This window comes from Cervus elaphus, chromosome 12, assembly GCF_910594005.1.
Source record: "Cervus elaphus chromosome 12, mCerEla1.1, whole genome shotgun sequence".
NCBI classification, from domain to species: Eukaryota; Metazoa; Chordata; class Mammalia; order Artiodactyla; family Cervidae; genus Cervus; species Cervus elaphus.
The window spans coordinates 14,238,431-14,256,247 of record NC_057826.1 but is presented as its reverse complement, the minus strand read 5'-3'; the positions used below and the strand labels follow the sequence as shown (position 1 = coordinate 14,256,247).

General features: G+C 52.5%; 1 protein-coding gene across 5 annotated transcripts in view; it reads left to right on the top strand.

The window, feature by feature from the left end:
* TMEM63C (transmembrane protein 63C) overlaps positions 1 to 17,817 on the top strand; it is a 73,592-nt gene that overhangs the window by 52,498 nt on the left and 3,277 nt on the right. For all 5 annotated transcript variants that reach the window (XM_043920401.1, XM_043920399.1, XM_043920397.1 and 2 more), the window contains 14 exons: positions 309 to 382; positions 772 to 852; positions 964 to 1,087; positions 1,845 to 1,978; positions 3,349 to 3,471; positions 3,914 to 4,067; positions 5,682 to 5,788; positions 6,772 to 6,858; positions 7,414 to 7,479; positions 9,992 to 10,154; positions 10,379 to 10,484; positions 10,883 to 11,050; positions 13,458 to 13,567; positions 15,135 to 15,200. In XM_043920401.1, the coding sequence (XP_043776336.1) occupies positions 309 to 382; positions 772 to 852; positions 964 to 1,087; positions 1,845 to 1,978; positions 3,349 to 3,471; positions 3,914 to 4,067; positions 5,682 to 5,788; positions 6,772 to 6,858; positions 7,414 to 7,479; positions 9,992 to 10,154; positions 10,379 to 10,484; positions 10,883 to 11,050; positions 13,458 to 13,567; positions 15,135 to 15,200 (1,563 nt within the window). The remainder of the gene's footprint in view (positions 1 to 308; positions 383 to 771; positions 853 to 963; positions 1,088 to 1,844; positions 1,979 to 3,348; positions 3,472 to 3,913; positions 4,068 to 5,681; positions 5,789 to 6,771; positions 6,859 to 7,413; positions 7,480 to 9,991; positions 10,155 to 10,378; positions 10,485 to 10,882; positions 11,051 to 13,457; positions 13,568 to 15,134; positions 15,201 to 17,817) is intronic.

Here is a 17,817-nt window from a genome sequence, read left to right as displayed (position 1 = left end):
CCCAGCCCTCCACCTCTCCCTGCAGCCTCTGACTCTTCCTCCCCTGACTACAGCCATCCGTGGCAAGGGGTCTCCCGGTGGGGGTGGGGGGTGGTAGTGGCAGGTGGCACGGGGGTTCACAGAGCTACAGCTTGCCTGCCTGCTGACCTCAGGGACGTGGGCTGGGTGGGGAAGCTGGCACCTGGCTTACCCAGCAAGGAGGCAGCCTGATGTGAGTAGACGACCTGCCCCAGGTGGTTGAGGGCCACCAGAAGACCCAGGATTCCTGCGTGAGCAGTCTTCTTTCTCCACTGACCTTCCCCACCTAGGTCACCAGGACACTGATGATCACCTATGTCCCCACGGACATCCAAGACCCAGAGATCATCATTAAGCATTTTCAGTAAGTGGGGCGGGGTGGGCTGAGGCATGGGTTGCCTCCTCCTGGTCACCCTCCAGCCGTGGTGCCCAGTCTAGAGCAGGTCATCTTATCTTGTGGCCCTTCTGTGACCTGAGGGCCAAACCCTAGAAGCTAATTATCTGTCGGTGAGCAGTGACGTCCAGCTCTGCTCCCTGGCCCTGTTCTATGTCATCTGGGAAGGATGTGACAACTCTCTCATGAACAGGGACCAACCCTGATGTCCAGGCTTAGGAGCCAGGGGGTGGATTCTACCACCCAAGCACCGGGAAACCTTGGCAGCTGTGCCCTTCAGCCCTGTGGGCTATAGCTCTAGGGGAAGGGGGAGTCCCCAGCCCCGCAGGCTGGCTCATCATCTTTGTTCCTGGCTTCAGCGAGGCCTACCCAGGGTGCGTAGTGACCAGAGTCCACTTCTGCTATGACGTCAGGAACCTGATTGACTTGGATGATCAGAGGTGAGCCTGTGGCAGACCTGTCTGGATTTGGGGCGAGGAGGGAAGGGGAGGCTGTGGCTCTGCTGGCCTCCGACCGCGAGACTCTTTACCGTGTCGCCTGTTGGCTGGCAGGCGCCATGCGATGCGGGGCCGGCTCTACTACACTGCCAAGGCCAAGAAGAAGGGGAAGGTGATGATCAAGGTCCACCCCTGCTCCCGACTGTGCTTCTGCAGGTGCTGGGCTTGCTTCAAAGAGGTAACTGGTGCAGGCATCGGGGACGCGGCACAGGGGCTGGGGCACCGGGGCTCCAGGCTCCGTCGCCGGCCCCTGGCAGTACTCCAGGCCTGCATCCTTGGGCCGCAGACTCCACTCAGAGCGGGCCCTGGCTCGCGTTCTCCTTTCCGGCATGTCCCGTCTCCCTGTTGAGAAGGCAAAGGAGCCTTTCTCTGGGCCTCCCCCTCCCAGAGTGATCCAGGCCAGGGCTGGTTCTTGCTCCCTTCGGGGCTTGGTGGGGAGGACCAGCAAGGACACAGCAGGCTGCCAAGCCTCCGGCGTTCACAGAGCTGGGGCGGGAACATTTGAAAGCCGTGGTCTCCATCTTATCACCCCACCCATGTGGCTAGAAGGAGGCCTTGGCAGGACTGAACTCATCTAGCCAGTTCAGAAAAAAAGCATGATTCCCTCGCCTGAAAGGGCTGCAGGCACATTCTGTCGCTCCTCCAGTGTCCACCCTGAGGCCAAAGGCACCCCCTTGCCCCTGAGGAAGCCTCCCTTTCCCCAGATCTAAGAGCAGGGAGCTTGTTTCAGAGCCACTGTCTCTTCCTCCTGGAGAGCTGGGACCTGGGAGCCCACCTGGGGGCCTGAGCTTTTTTGCCAGGCTTCCCAGGGAGCTGGGGATGGAACCAAGACCCCCGCCCCCCACACACACCGGCCTGCGCCCCGCGGGGAGTGAGGCGGCCTTCCTGGAGCCCTGCCGGCTCCAGCTCTGACGGCCGCGTCTCGCCCCGCCTAGGTGGACGCAGAACAGTACTACAGCGAGCTGGAGGAGCAGCTGACTGATGAATTCAACGCTGAGCTCAACCGCGCGCGGCTGAACCGTCTGGACCTGATCTTCGTCACCTTCCAGGACTCCAGGATGACGAAGCAGTGAGTGCCGGGTTGGGGTGGGGGGTGGGGGGCAGCTGCTTGCTGCGCCCAGCCCGGCCCCAGGAGCGGGCCTCTGCTTCTCCGAATCCATCCTTTCCCACCCCCATTCCAGCCGAGGGGAGGAAGCGAGAGCGCCTCCCACCGGCGAGCCGGGCTCTGCCCTCTTCCCCGGCCCCGCCATGGGCACCGCAGCCGCCGTCTTGCTTTCCAGAGCATGGCCGTGTGCGTCTTCCCCCAGCTGCAGGGCTCGGCTTGTCTCCAGACACGCCCAGGCCCTGGGCTTCCCACCCCCGTACATCCTTGCTTCAGCCCAGAAGTGGTGAGCCTAGCCCTTGACCTCTTGGTTCCTCTTCCAGGCCTTGACACGAATGATACCCATTTTCCTCCCCTCATTTCCCATCGCCCCTCCGTCACCTTTCCCCTCACCGCGAGTGACAGAGTCAGAAGAAGACCCAATTGCCATTCCTGCTCTCCTCTCCTCTGCAAGCCTTCTCTGTTTCATAGCTTTGCAGGCTCCTCCCTCCTCTGCCCCAGCCACTGGCAGCCCCATCGTGATAAGGAATGGATGAGGTCCGCTCTGGAATGTTCTGGAAAGAATCTTAGGCCTGGGTCAAATACATAGGAGCCTCAAAAATCAGTCTTTTAAGGACGATGGAGCCATCCTCTCCCCCAGGGAGCCTGATCGTTCACAAGGCTTTGTTCTCACCCCCCCTGACCCTGCAGAGGAACAGTGGCACAGGCTAGAATTCAGGGCAAACAGATCAAGTGCAATTTTGCAAGTTAGTTACACCCTCAAGTTTCTTATTCATCAAATTTGGTTACTTATATCTTCCTTGTCCACCTCCTGGAAGGGTAAGAAGGAATATGTGTTCTGTTTAGTGTGTGTGAGACAGCTACATATCTTTCTGAGAACCATCACTCAGTAGAGAGGGATCTAAGGTTTAATTACAGCAGGTGTGAGTTAGGAACCCACGATGGGGCTGCAGTGCCAGCACCTGCCCCTCTTTGGCTGTGTCTTCAGTAATCTATGCAGTCAAGATGATGGGACTCACCAGTTAGCTCCATGTCAGGCACTGGGTGGAACTCAACAGTCGGTAGCTATTTTGATATTAAGAGGAGGCTAAATGAGTACCTCCCCTGTCAGCCTCACGGAAAGAGCGTGTCTTTGTGCCGTCACTACCATTAGGGGGACAAAACATGAACTGAGAGCTACATGGTCCCCTCTTTTCCTGGGCAGTTCATCCGTCTAACACCCTTTCCTCCAGTGACCAGGCCTGAGGAACTGCCCACCTAGAAGGACAGGAGGGACATATCCAAGTCTCCAAGAGTTCCTCACCCCCAGACTTCTGTCTCCTCCCCCGTCTCCGCAGCATTCTGCAGGATTACAAGTTCATTCACTGTGGGATGTCCCCCAAAGAGTCCTCAGTGACCACCATCGTCAAATCCTACCAGTGGAGGGTAGTCCGTGCCCCACACCCCAAAGAAATTATTTGGTAAGCCCTCTCTGTCTGTCTGCTCTCCCTAGAGCTCCTTTGGGATGGAAGAAGGCTGTAGGATGAGGAAAAGAATCAGGGCCTGTCCTCCTCTTTCACATATGGCCCCTGCTGGGCTGTGTCTTTCCTGGGCATCACAGCCTCTGCCCGCCCCCAAGCCCACCCCACCACAAGCACAGAAGGCACCCAGCCTTTGGGGAAAAGGTTTTTCCTGTGGAAAGAATTCAGATAATTCTTTTGGCTCACCTGTGGGATGTATTCAGGGCCTTACCAGTGGTGTGATAGGAGAAGGCTTAGGGCTGTCGCATGCAGGCATGGGCCCGCAGGGTTGAATTAGACCAGGGCAGCCTGGTCCACAGCTGGCACGCAGAAAGCAGCGTGGCTGTGTCTGCGGGCTGAGACCCAAGGTCCTAAGTGCGTCTCCCTCCTCCATCCCACCCAGGAAACACCTGTCCGTCCGCCGCTTCCATTGGTGGGCCCGCTTTATCGCAATCAACGCCTTCCTCTTCGTCCTCTTCTTCTTCCTCACCACGCCTGCCATCATCATCAACACCATCGACTTGTACAACGTCACCCGCCCCATCGAGAATTTGCAGGTGCCTCCTCCACTCAGGCCAGGCATGGGGGCCCCCGGGAGACAAAGGAAGAACTCTGGCGAGGATGGGATGGGGGGCCCACTGAGATGTGACTCCAGAGCGCATGCAATTGTGGCCCTGGCAGTGGCATATGTGGGGGCCCAGGGTCTCCTTTGCCCTAAAGAGGATGCGTGTGAACCACTGCCCTTCTTAGGGACTAGGGCTAAAGGGTAGGGGAGCCTTAGGCAAGTTCTGGGGGGAATTTGGGGGGATGGGCTTGGAGGGCTTCTTTAGATTGGGTCAAGCTAGAGGTACAAAAGAGCCGCAGAGGGTGGGGCGCGCATGACAGCTCCATTCACCCCATGTTCTCTAGAGCTGAGGTCCTTGGTGTGAAGATAAGGCGAGGGTGGGGAAGATGGAGGTTAGTTCTAGGGCAGCCCTTCAAGAGGAGCAGGCCCTCTGGCTCTGGTTCCACTGCCTCACTTCTGGACACACAGACCCCAGGTTGGTCCACAAGAGCAGTCCCTGCCATATGCATAGAGGAGTTCCGAGGAACTGGATGGGCCCATATCCAAGTTCTGTAGCCTCAGGGCTCTTGCAGTGATCCTAGAAGGTCCCTTCTTTCATGTTATCCTCATGCCTGTTCCAGCAAAACACACGCAGGCACACACACACACACACACGTGAACACGCAGCACACATGCGCACACATGCACGCGCACACACACACACACACACACTTGCAATGATCCTAGAAAGCACCTTCTTTCATGTTATCCCCATGCTTGTTCCAGCAAAAAACACGCAGGCATGCACACACACGTGCACACGCAACACACATGCATGCACACACATGCACGTACATGCACACTTGCAATGATCCTAGAAGGCCCCTTCTTTCATGTTATCCTCGTGTCTGTTCCAGCAAAACACACGTAGGCACACACATGTGCACACACAGCACACATGCATGCACACATAGGCACACTTGCAGTGACCCTAGAAGGCCCCTTCTTTCATGTTATCTCCATGCCTGTTCCAGCAAAACACACACAGGCACACACACACATGTGCATACTCAGCACACATATGCATGCACACATGTGCACACACATGCACACAGTCAAGCCAAGCCCTTGTGCTGCTGCTTCCCATTGCCCCCCTCCTCTGTCAGCTTCACAACAGGCCCCAGGCTGGGGCACCACAGCTCTGCCCGGGGATTCTCACACCATACCTTCCCCTTCTCCACCATGTCTCATACACATCGCGGTAAAAGCAGTGTCTCCTCCCTAAAGTCTGAGTGTCTCCTCCCTGAGTGACAGCAGGTGGCTGTGGCCTTGGGGCCAAGTTGGTGGGGTCAGCCTAGGCCATCCCTCCAGTGACCTCAGCATAGGAGGCCTGCACCCTTTGGGGATGCCCCTTGACCTTGAGATGTCAGCCTCTGGCTGCCCCAGCCAGGCAGATTCTGAGTGAGAAAGGCCCTAGCCCACTGTGCAGCCTCAGGGACACGAGGCCTGCTCTGGGACTGAGCTGGAGAAGTGGCCAGAGGTGTGGGAGAAGGCAGGGGAGGCCTGTGAGGGGGAGGGGGCTTCTTGCATTGACGTCTCTCTGGCCCCCCTCCATCCACCTGTACAGAGCCCCATCGTGACCCAGTTCTTCCCCTCTGTGTTGCTCTGGGCCTTTACGGTGACACTGCCTCTGATCGTCTATCTCTCCGCCTTCCTTGAAGCCCACTGGACTAGGTGAGCTGGGGGCCTCCCCTCTTATCCTGCCCTTGGCACCAGCTTCTTCCCCTGCTCCCCCGTCCCCACCAACCCGGTGCTCCAGCTTCCCATCTCACCTGGGGAATGGAATTGATGCGGGATGGCTTTATGCCCAAATCCAACCCAAAAAAGTAACAGATACTTTTGTCTTTGGAAAGCAGGGACTGGTTTGTCTCAGGGATGCTGAGATACCTGAAACCAAGCCCTCCTCAGGCTGCTCCCTCATCTTCCAGCCACGCACTGAGGGCCTGGAGCCGTGGGCAGAAATGGCCAGTGCCAGGAATGCCAGGGAGAGGGTGGAGGATGGGAGCGAGAGAGCAGGACTTGTCTGAAAAATGTCAGAAGGGCTGCTACGGTCATCACAGAGGAGCCCATGCCCTCGATCTGACTGAAGACCTGTGTAGCCCATACGGTGCCATATTTTAAACAGTCAAAGAGCCCCTCCCTGTTTATTAGCCCTAATAGTTGTGTGGTGGGAGCTAATTAGTTAGGAAGTATTTACTATATCTTGGGGCAAAATGGACCTGCTCTGGACTGAAGGCTGCATGGGTCTCAAAAGTTATTTCCTGCCCCCAAAGTTTCTATCATCCTATCAGGCAGTAAGCCAGGATGTTTCTCATAACAGAAATCCTTCCTGGGCTTTCCTACAGCCAAGGCTCATGTTGCTTATTGAATTGCTGCAAGGATTCTGAGTATTGTTAGTGATGTCCCTGCAACAGGGGCATCAAGTGTATGTATGTGTGAGCCTTCCCTTCCCTTTCTTCTGCCCAAGGCAGACATCACTAGTTGATCATGCCGTTCTTTTCCTGCTGCTCCCAGACTCAGCACGGCCCTCAGTGCTCCGTGGAAATGGCATTGGCACGCGCTATGAAACTGTTTTCTAGCCCAGGTAGCCATCTCTCTCTCTCCATTCTGCAGTCCACCATTTGGTTTTTATCATGTCTCTCTTTGCTTCCTTCTAGATCAAGTCAGAATCTGATCATGGTGCACAAGTGCTATATCTTTCTGGTGTTCATGGTGGTCATTCTGCCCTCTATGGGACTGACCAGGTACCTCACCTCCAAATATCTCTCCTCTCTCAGCCAGGCTCACCCTAGAGTCAGAACCTCCTCCTTCAGATACTGTAGGCCCACCTGTGGTTGCTGCAAACCCATTCCTCAAATGACAGTCCAGTGCCTGTCATGAGCCTAGCATGAGCCAGGTATCATGTGAACTCTAAGCTGTCAGCCATGAACTCTGCCCTCAAAGTGCTTTTCATCCAGCTGGGGAGACAAGCCATACCTACCAGCTGCCTGGAAGCCCGAGGTGGGGAAAATGTGCAGTAGAAATTCAGAAGAGGGAGAGAGTGCTGTGGGAGAAATGGCTGGCAAAGGTTTGCTAGAGGGGAGGCCTTGAGTGGAAAGGTCAAAGATTTAGGGGCGGGGTGGCCCAGGATTAGGAAGAGAGGCAGTGTGGACTGGCCAGCTGGAGGACTGAGGTGCGAGAGTCTGCGGGGAGTAGGCAAGGGAGGTTGGAAGGAGGGGAGCCAGCCCAAGAGAAACCGAACCCCAGGCCTTAGTTCATCGATTCACTAACTGCAGGGTCTGCTTTATTCTTGCTTCTAGTTTGGATGTCTTTTTCCGCTGGCTCTTTGACATCTACTATCTGGAGCAGGCCTCCGTCAGGTTCCAGTGAGTAATAGCATGCATGTTTCAGGTGTACTCCCAGTGTTCACGCGGCTTTTGTGGGTTCATACCAGCTGGATATGCGTATCCTTTATCTGCTCATATAGGTAGAGATGAATGCGTGCCCACACTCTGATTAAGCAGCCTCTTAATGTTTCCCGTGCCATGAACCCCTTTGGGGGTAAAGCCTAGGGACGACTCCTCTGAATGAAGTTTTTAAAATAATTGTAGATTCAAAGGAAATTGCCACAAAAAAAAAAAAAAGTCCTATATATCCTTCATCCAGTTTCCCCCAATGGTCACATCTTGCATGACTGAGGTACAGTATCAAAACCAGGGAAGTGATATCGATACAATCCACAGAGCGTATTCAGATTTTGCCAGTTTTATATATACTCTGAGTAGATTTCTTATATATATATTTGTTAATTGGAAGATAATTGCTGTACAATGTTGGGTTGATTCTGATTAGATTTCTTTTTAAAAAATTATTTATTTTTGGCTGTGCTGGGTCCTCACTGCTGCAGGGGCTTATCTCTAGTCTGAGAGTGGGGTCTGCTCTTTGTTGCAGCGTGGGCTTCTCATTGTGGTGGTGTCTCTTGTTGAGGAGCACGGGCTCTAGAATTCGGGTGTCAGTAGTTGTGGCAAGTGGGCTCAGAAGTTGTGGTTCCCTAGCTCTAGAGTACAGGCTCAATAGTTAAGATACACGGCTTAGTCGCTCCGGGCCATGTGGGATCTTCCTGGACCAGGGACTGAACCCTTGTCTCTTGAATTGGCAGGCAGATTCTTTACCACTGAGCCACTCAGGAAGCCCAGAGTTCTTTAAATGTACAAAATAGCTGGGCTATAACGAAAACCGGTTGTGTCAAAATATAGTTACCGAAAATATTTTAGAATTCAAATGTGTGATACAATCTCTGTTAACACATTTAATAACAGGCCAATGTATTCTAAATGGAAGCAAGCAAAAGTTACATTTTATTGTTTTAAAGGCATCCATGTGAAAGCTGATGTTAACTTAGCTAAAAGAAGAATATTCAACTGGAACAGAGGAGTGGATTTTTCACAAGGCAACATGCAGGTCTTGTTGGACATCCAGCCAGTTTCTCTTTTTGTATGGCTTTGTTTTGTTTTTAGGGTTACAAATGTTGAAAGTCCCAATTTTTCAAAGATGTGCTGTTGCCAATGCCATGCAAGCTTTCATAGCTTGCTTTATAGGGCAAGAACCAGAATTCTCCAAGCTTTCTACAATTAAACTGTAATGGTAATAAGCTTAGTTTCTCCCAAGATGAGTGAGTTCATCTTTGGCTAGGTCATTATTTTTAATACAGTTTGTAAATATATGAGAAAGAAAAGAATTGTGAGTTTCTGACTCAACTTTGATGCCTTCAAGATTAGCTTTTGAAGGAGTTCTGAAATATGTGCAGGGGCTCACAGATTTTTCTTCTTGAGGGAGTTGTCAGAACTGTATAGACGACAGAGATGCTTGGGTCACCAATGTGAGAACAGGTAGTGTGACAAATCCATTCAGGTGGCTGAAAGGCTCTTAGTTGAAGTTGGCCAGCTAGCTACACATGTACAGACAGGAAAATCTCAATCATGTGAATGTAACATGTCTAATTTAGTGGCCTAATAACTAGCATCATTTTGAAGAGATGAGTGCAAATGATATTGTGAGAGCTCAGCAATAAATACAACATGATATGAAAATACCTCAGTTCAACTGGTGACAGACTCACAGCCGTGGCTGACATGCCTGTGACTTGTTGCCCACGCTCTTAATGGAAGGAAGTGCTAACCTGCAGAAAGTGAAGATGCAATCTTTTCCCTATTCAAGGTCACAGACCCCCAAAAGTCTACCTATGAACTCTCCAGGGTCTGTGGATCCAGTCAAACAGCCCTTCTTTATTTTTGTTTTCTTTAACAGCCCTTCTGTAGATCAAGCCAGTACATGTGTGTCCTAGATCATCCACACTTGCTGTACACCACACCTCTCCTTGCTCAAAAGGGCCCTTGTTTAAGTTACATTGGGCTGGAAACGCATGTATACAGTGAGCCTTCCATATCCACAGATTCCACGTCTTCAGATTTGATCAAAATATTCAGGGAAAAAAATTCTAGGACGTTTCCAAAAGCAAAACTTGAATGTGCCGTGTGGAGGCAACCATTTGCATAGCATCTAGTTGTATTTACAGCTGATTACATTGTGTTAGGTACTACAGATAATCTAGAGACAGTACACAGGAGGATGGGCATAGGTTATCTGCAAATATTACTGACATTTTCACATGAGGGACATGAGCATCCCTGGATTTTGATATCCGCAGGGGCTCCTGGAACCAACCACCCGCGGATACCAAGGGATGACTGTATTTGAAAGCTCTTCTCCCCGTCTCTACCTCCACCCCCTGCCCATCCCTTCAATTCTCTTCCTCTCTCTCCTCTTTGCTCCCAACGTCTCTGCCCTCCCCCTCTTCTCCGGCTTCTGTGGCCATCTCCCGCCCTCCTCCACACCCAGGTGTGTGTTCCTGCCAGACAATGGCGCCTTCTTTGTCAACTACGTCATCACGGCAGCCTTTATTGGCACAGGCATGGAGCTGATGCGTCTGGGGTCACTCTTTTTGTACACCATCCGCCTCGTCTTCTCCAGGTCGGAGCCAGAGAGAGTGCACATCCGAATGGTGAGGGCCAGGCCCTTCCCTGACACAGCCCTTGGAGCTTCCCTTGGGCGGGTGTTGGAGTTGGGGGTTGCCTGTTGGAAGTGCGGAGTGACCTGAGGTTGGGAGGCCTGGTGGGTGGAAAGGGTGAGGTGCTCCTCCAACACCAGGCTCGGAGGGGAGGCTGCCTTGCCGGATGAGGAGCTGCAGAAGCAGCCAAGCCAAGCAGACCCTGCCTTCTGCCCCAGAACCAGGCCATGGACTTCCAGTTCGGGCGCGAGTACGCATGGATGATGAATGTCTTCAGTGTGGTGATGGCCTACAGCATCACCTGCCCCATCATTGCTCCTTTCGGTGAGTCACCCCTGAGGCCCCCCGGGGAGAGCTACACCCCCCCCCCCCCTTGCAACTGGGAGCCCCAGAGCATCCGGCTCCCTGCTGGCTCAGGAGGAGACCCCAGGCCAGCCAATCAGAAGGGCAGGGGAGGGGGCCAGGTCGGTCAGGGGGGCCGGAGTTGGATGGCTATTTACAGAGAATGCTTGTTAGGGAATGACCACTTACCAAAAGGACAGAATAGGTTCTAGGATTCAAGGGAAGCAGCCAGGCATTCGAGATCAGCCCCATGGGGCTCCCACAGCCTGTCCTTGGCCCCCTTGCTGCTCTGGCTGACCTGCGTCTGGCATCTCGGGCCCGGGGGGGAGGGGAGGGTCTTGGGATGGCCTCTGAGCCTGCCTCTATCTGCCGGCCCCCAGGGCTGCTCTACCTGTGCATGAAGCACATCACGGACCGCTATAACATGTACTACTCGTATGCGCCCACCAAACTCAACGAGCAGATCCACATGGCCGCCATCCACCAGGCCATCTTCGCACCGCTCCTGGGGCTGGTTTGGATGCTCTTCTTTTCCGTCCTACGCCTAGGTACGTGCCGAGCACCCCGCCCTGGCCACCCCACCTCTGTCTGTTCCCCCACCGCTCCATCGCGCCTCACCGACGACTCTTGTCGAAGCAGACCAAGCCCAGGGAGGAGTGAGGTGTCCCTTGTGGAGCACGGCCACACTCAGCGCCTTCTGTAGGCCCAGCTCCTGTTAAGAGTCCTGGCTGACCTTGGAAGTTAAGGGTAGCACCGGTGTGGTCCAAACCATATACATTTCGGTTTACAATTTTCAGGGAAAAAAACAACAACAAAAACATCCTACTCCTTCATTCTAACTCAAGGCTGGCAGGAAATAAAATATTATAGTATCTATCATCAGTCAGTTCAGTTCAGTCGCTCAGTTGTGTCTGACTCTTTGCGACCCCATGGACTGCAGCACGCCAGGCCTCCCTGTCCATCACCAACTCCCTGGAGTTTACTCAGACTTATGTCCATTGAGTCAGTGATGCCATCCAACCACCTCATCCTCTGTCATCCCCTTCTTCTCCCGCCTTCAATCTTTCCCAGCATCAGGGTCTTTTCCAATGAGTCAGTTCTTCGCATCAGGTGGCCAAAGTATTGGAGCTTCAGCATCAGTCCTTCCAATGAATATTCAGGGTTGATTTCCTTTAGTATTGACAGTGGGTTGCCATTTTTTACTCCAGGGTATCTTCTCAGGGTTCAAACCCTCATCTTCTGTATCTCCTGCCTTGGCAGGCAGATCCTTTACCCCGAGCCATCTGGGAAGCCCCTGGCAGACTTCATTTTTTAATAAGACTTTTCTTCTAGGTATAAAAGACTACAGATTTATTATCAAAAATAGGGGGGGAAAATGGAAAGGTTAGAGTTTGAATGACTGTTATCTCACCTACAGCCTCCTGTCTGCTGCTCCCAGAGCTCACTCTGTGCATGTGTTTTAGAGGACAGGAAAAAGTAGGAGGGGGTTTACTGATTGACTTTACAAAACTGTGGGTCCGTTTTATTCTAGTCAGACTTATATCCTGAGTTTCTTCACTGAACATTATGCTCCGAGCAGTTTCTTTGCATTGTTAAAATACTGTTTGAACACGTGTCTTTTAATGGCTGCATTAATTTCTGCCAGTTTTAGTCAGGTCACCATTGTTGGGATGTTGAAGTTGTTTACCATTTTTTGCTTTTATAAAAACACAATGATAAACATCATTTTGCAATAACTCTGACTGTAAAGACTGATTTTTAAATATTCATGTAGTTAGAAAACTCCTGCTATGAAAAAGTTACCCAACATCCCCAAACAAAACATAAGTGACTCTTAAATTCTGAATTGCTTTTCCGTGCTGTTAGCACACGTAATAGAGTATGTTTACTTCAAAAGGGCTTATGAGAGTTAGACAAAGACAAACTTCATATGATACTGCTTATATGCGGAAAATGATGCAAAGAAACTTATCTGCAAAACAGAATCAGATTCACAGATTTAGAGGTTGAATTTATCTTTACCAGGGGGGAACAGTAGGGAGGGACATAGTGGGAGTTCAGAAGGGATATGTACACACTGCTATTTTTTAAAACAGATAACCAACCTCGACCTGCTGGATAGCACAGGGAACCCTGCTCAATATCCTGTAATAACTTCTATGGGGAAAAGTATTTGAAAAAGAATAGATACCTGTATATGAATAACTGAATCCCTTTGCTGTACCCCTGAAACTAACACCACGTTGTTAATCAACTGTAGTAGTAGTCACGTTAGTCACTCAGTCCTGTCCGACTGATTGTGACCCCACAGACTGTAGCTCGCCCGGCTCCCGTGTCCGTGGGGTTCTCCAGGCAAGAATACTGGAGTGGGTTGTCATTTCCTTCTGCAGAGGATCTTCCTGACCCAGGGATCGAACCTGGGTCTCCTGCATTGCAGGCAGACTCTTCACCGTTTGAGCTACAGGGAAGTTTACTCCAATATAAAATTTAAAAGAATTTTTTTTTAAAAAAAGGGGGGCAGGGCTTACAAGGAAAGGTGTGGGTCAGTCACTGCATCTGGGGACAGGGGTATAAATGAGTGACCTGAGGGAGTGACATAAATGACTCAAATACTTCCCAGGGACCATGATATGGAAGGTAGCTGACCTCTAGGGGGACGTTTATGGGCACTTAAGTGGCTGTTTAAGGAGTCAATGAATTTTTTTTTGTGGAATCTGCCAGATGCTGGGTTCTAAACTGGTCAGGTAGCACAGAGGGATGATGTCCCTGGGTGGGGCTCATTGATTGTGGTTAAGGGGAGAGCTGGGCAGAGACGTCTCCGCCCTGGGCTCCAAACTCCACAGGTGCCGAGCTGGGGCCCCAGGCATATGTCAATTGGGCCAGCATCTCTGCCAGCGCCCTGCACACAGCTCTGGTCCTCGGGCGCCAAGCCCATGCCGCTCCTTCTCCTTGCAGGGTCCCGGCATGCCATCACCATCTTCTGCCTTACCACCCTTGTTGCTTCCATAATAATGGCCTGCGTTGCCACCTTCATGGGGAGGATGTCGAAAATGAGTAACTATGAGGTGAGTTGCCAGCCTGCCTTTCCTCCCGCAAGTTCTCCCCAGGGTGCACACAGCTCGAGGACCCCCTCCTGCCTGGGGCATCCACAGCATCAGAGCAACGAGAGGCCCCTGCCTTTCCCTCTGACGGTGGGATGGGCAGGCAGTCCTGGGTGTGCGTACTGTGTGTGTCCTTGGACTGGCCCCCGAATCATCACGCCTCCCAGGGCGGAAGACAGTTGTCCTCTCCTCTTCCCCCGACTGACGTCTCCTCCAAACCACAGGCTGCTGGCCCATCCTTCCTATGATGTGAGCCTGTCCAGCCACAGAGCTGCTGGGACCATTCCAAGGGATGGAGGGTTGAGAGAAAGGATGGAGTGAAGGAGTAAAAGAGGGGGTGGTAAGGATGATACCCTGGGGAAGGGGAACATCTCCCTTTGAAGAATCTCAGGATACTCTGATCTTGCCTGGAGGGGAGGCCTGGTTCTCTGGGCCCCATGACTCCTTTGAGTCTTTGCCAGCATTGTTGTTTAGTCGCTAAGTCGTGTCCGACTCTTTGCAACCCCATGGACTGCAATACGCCAGGCCTTTTGTCCTTCTTATCTCTTGGAGTTCGCTCAAACTCCTGTTCATTGACTCAGTGATGCCATCCAACCGTCTCATCCTCTGTTGCCCCCTTCTCCCCCTGCCCTCAATCTTTCCCAGCATTAGGGTCTCGGGGCCCAGCCAGTTGTTAGAGAAGGGAACCCACCCATGCCAACAGAACTATGTGCTCTAGCTCAGCACTTCCTAAAGTGGGGTGACTTTAGAAGCGTAGTGGAATGATTTCCAGTGGACTGAAACATGTTCTGTTTTTCACGGTTACACCTGTATTTTTCTGGTTGACCTTGTTTATGGCAGCTGACACAGGATTTCTGTTTATAATAGTGAATTATTTCCTTTTCAAATGAATTTAAATAAGAAAGAAAGTTGATTTCAAGTACTAGCATCCTACTGAGCCAGAGAAGGGAGCCTCTGAGAAGAGGATCTTCTTGCTTCCGGTGGTCGCATCTCTGGGGCCCCGGCATAGGCACTTACTCTCCTTTCTCCCCAGACCCTCCTCCATCCCCTGGCCTGAGTCCATGCTAACGAAGCACCTGGGCAGACATCATCTCTGGCTCTTCCCAATACAACAATGTTGTGGGATCTGGTTGCTCAGGTGTCCACTCTAGAGAGAGAAGGTGACAGAGGACTTAGACCTTCATCTCAGATAAAAGGGAAATTCTGGCAGGGAGGAGGGTATTGTTGAAGTCAGGGCCCCCCCTGAAGTCAAAGCAGCAGGCTTATCTTTGCACCACAGCTTCCCATAGCTCTCATCGTGGTCCTCGGGGATGGAACCTTCCAGAAGGGTCTCCCCAGCATCGTGGTCCTCACTCTGTCCCCTGAGGGTTCAGCCTGGCCTGCTGGGCTGCAGGTCTGGAAAAACAGAAGATGAGTTGAAGGGGAGCGAGGGGCCCCTTAAGCCTGAGATTAGGGTCCGGGTTTCTCTGGATATGGGGAGGGCGGCGGGGGCGGCATTCACTGACCCTCCCCGCCTCTCCCACTGCCGCAGCCCGAGGAGACGGAGACGGTGTTTGACCTGGAGCCCAGCAGCACCTCCTCCACGCCAACCTCGCTTGTGAGTCAGTGCCCTGGGCCGGGTCGGGGTGGGGAGTGGGGTGCTTACAGGGATGGGCTTCTCCAGCAGCCTCGTGGGGGCACCAGCGGTTAGAGCCCACCCTGGGTCTCGGGGAGGAGACGGGGAGCCCGGGCCTCCCCCCGTCTGACGCAGCAGGACTTGGCCCAGGTCAGATTGCTGCCGTGGCCCTGGCTGAAGAGCGTTCAGAAAGATAGAAGATCCGGGACTTTCTCCAGGACATTCTATAGAAGGAGCTCAGAGAGGAAGAGAAAGGGCAGGGCGGACTCAGCCTCAGCGAGCTCAGTCGTGTAGACGCAGGGGCCTGCTGGGGTCCTTCGGCCTCAGGACCGAAGGCTGCCGCCAAGGGCGCGGGTCCCAGGCAGCGTGGCGCGGACAGAGCTGCCGCGAGCTATTGGAGGTCTGCACGGAATGGTAAGACGAGTGAGCCTGTCAGCTTGAGAGGAGACGAGGCTGGACTCCAAGTGCAGGGGTCCAGCAGGCTGGGCGCTGGCTCCCACCCCCGTGGCTCAGCCTGGAGACGGGCATGAGCGCATGCCCGAAACCAGCCACAAGGGTGGATGCCGGGCCGCCGAGACATGCACTGAGCTGGGTACTGGGTCAGCCCGTGCCCCGATGCCAGGGTGCCTTGGAGGAGCACTGAAGAAGGGCACCAGCCAGCCCTGGGCACTCAGGGAAGGCTTGCTGGAGGAGGGGACGTCTAACCAGACTCCAGGCACGGGAGAGCTAGGGGTTGCCGGGTGGAAGAGGCTGTCAGGGAGAGCACCTGAGGAACAGGGCCAGCCTGTGCAAAGGCCCAGAAGAGAGAATCCGGGGCATTAGGGAACCACAGACAGTTTCGGGCCGGGTGCAACTGCAGAGCGGGCAGCACTCGCAGAGTGGGTGGGAGAGGGGGGCCCTTAGTCGTGGCAGAGCTGGGCGGAAGGGGCAGACCAACAGTGGGAGGACGTGCCCACGCCGGGTGCACGGAACCACAGGCCTCGCTCTGAACCGAGCCCCACAGATAGGGCCCAGTGAGCTCTGGGAGGTGGCAGGGGAGACGGAGCTTCAGTACCAGGAGATGACAGAGGTTTCGAAGCAGGAGTCTCTCTCCACGTAGCATTTCTCCTGGGGCCCTTCTAAGATGACCCTTCCAGAATATTGTCAGCAGTTGGTTATTGAACCCTTGCAAACTAGATGCTTCACCATTCTTACTCTTGATCTTTACGTTTAACCCACACAGTGGGGGGTTTTATCCTCATTTTACAGATGAGGAAACAGGCTCAAAGACCTGACTTAATTTAGACCCCAGGGTACTAACTGCTGTGCAAGGAAACGGCAGGACGAAGTTTGAACCAGGTCTGCTAGATTCCAGAGTTTGAGCATTTTTTTTTGTTTTAAAGAAATTATCGGAATTGATTTTTTAAATCTTTCATTATTGTAACAGAGGTGTCTGAGCGTTGTAGGTAACTATGGGGAGAAAGAACAAAGAAGCCAAAATAAGAAAATAAAAGTCCGTATTTCTACCACCTACAATGACCACTGACACCTCAATGTATATTCTTTCAGATATCTATTTCCTCTAAAATGTCGTAATACTGCACACTGTTTCATAACCTGCGTTTTTAGTTAACAATCTCCGTCTCCCTACATAGATACGTTTTTACCTCTTCAAATACCTAGTCCATATTTGACTGGCCCTACAGGTCCAGAAATATATTTTACAGCTTGTCCAAACCAGGATCCAACCCAGGGTCTGTGCTGGATTAATCTGGCCCCGCCCATGTCCCTTTTATTTCAGCATCGTCTCTATTTTATGACTTGTTGGAGAGACCCAGCCTGTAGTCCTGCAGAAGGCCCCATCTTCTGGCTTTTTCTGGCTGTTTGTTCATGGTATCTTACAGGAGGTTACAGTATCTCCTGTATTTCCTGAAAACTAGAAGTTAGATTCAAAGGCTGGAATTGAAGATTCAAGTTCAACACTAGGGCATAGAACATTACCGGCAGTGCTGTGTGTCACACTAGGAGATATATAATATCCCATTTATTGCCAAAAAGGATGCTAAAGTGACTCCTGGGTTCAGGGATGACTGCTGGCTTTTTCCATTTTTCAGTTACCATTTTTCCCGGAGGACCCAAAAGTCATCTGTGGGGTTGACTTTGGCCCTATGAAAATATCTAAATTCTACTGTGGAAAAAAATGTTCCCTCATTATCTAGGGCTGTTTGAGTGAGTGAGTGAGTGAAGTTGTTCACTCTAATAAACTCCTACAGAAAAGGTTTCATTCTATCCAATAATTACCGGTTTTCAAAATAGGGAGTTGGTTTCAAAGTCCTTTCAAAGGACGACAGACAGCTCCATCCCTGTTGCTTCTTGTTTTTCTATTCAGCTTTTGTCCCAGGCATTCCTGAGCCCAGGCCTGGACTTCACGGGTCTCATGAGCAAGCCCTCAGAGGGCAGCCTCAGTTTCAAATTCTAATTCACGGGCCAGCCAGTGACGCACCCCAGGGGTGCTGGATGCATCTCTGAAGCTGCGGTAGAAAGCGCACTAGCTCAGGAATGGGGGTCCCCCGCCCAGACCCCAGTGTCAGGGAGCCTGTCGTCTCCCCCGTGGGTTCAG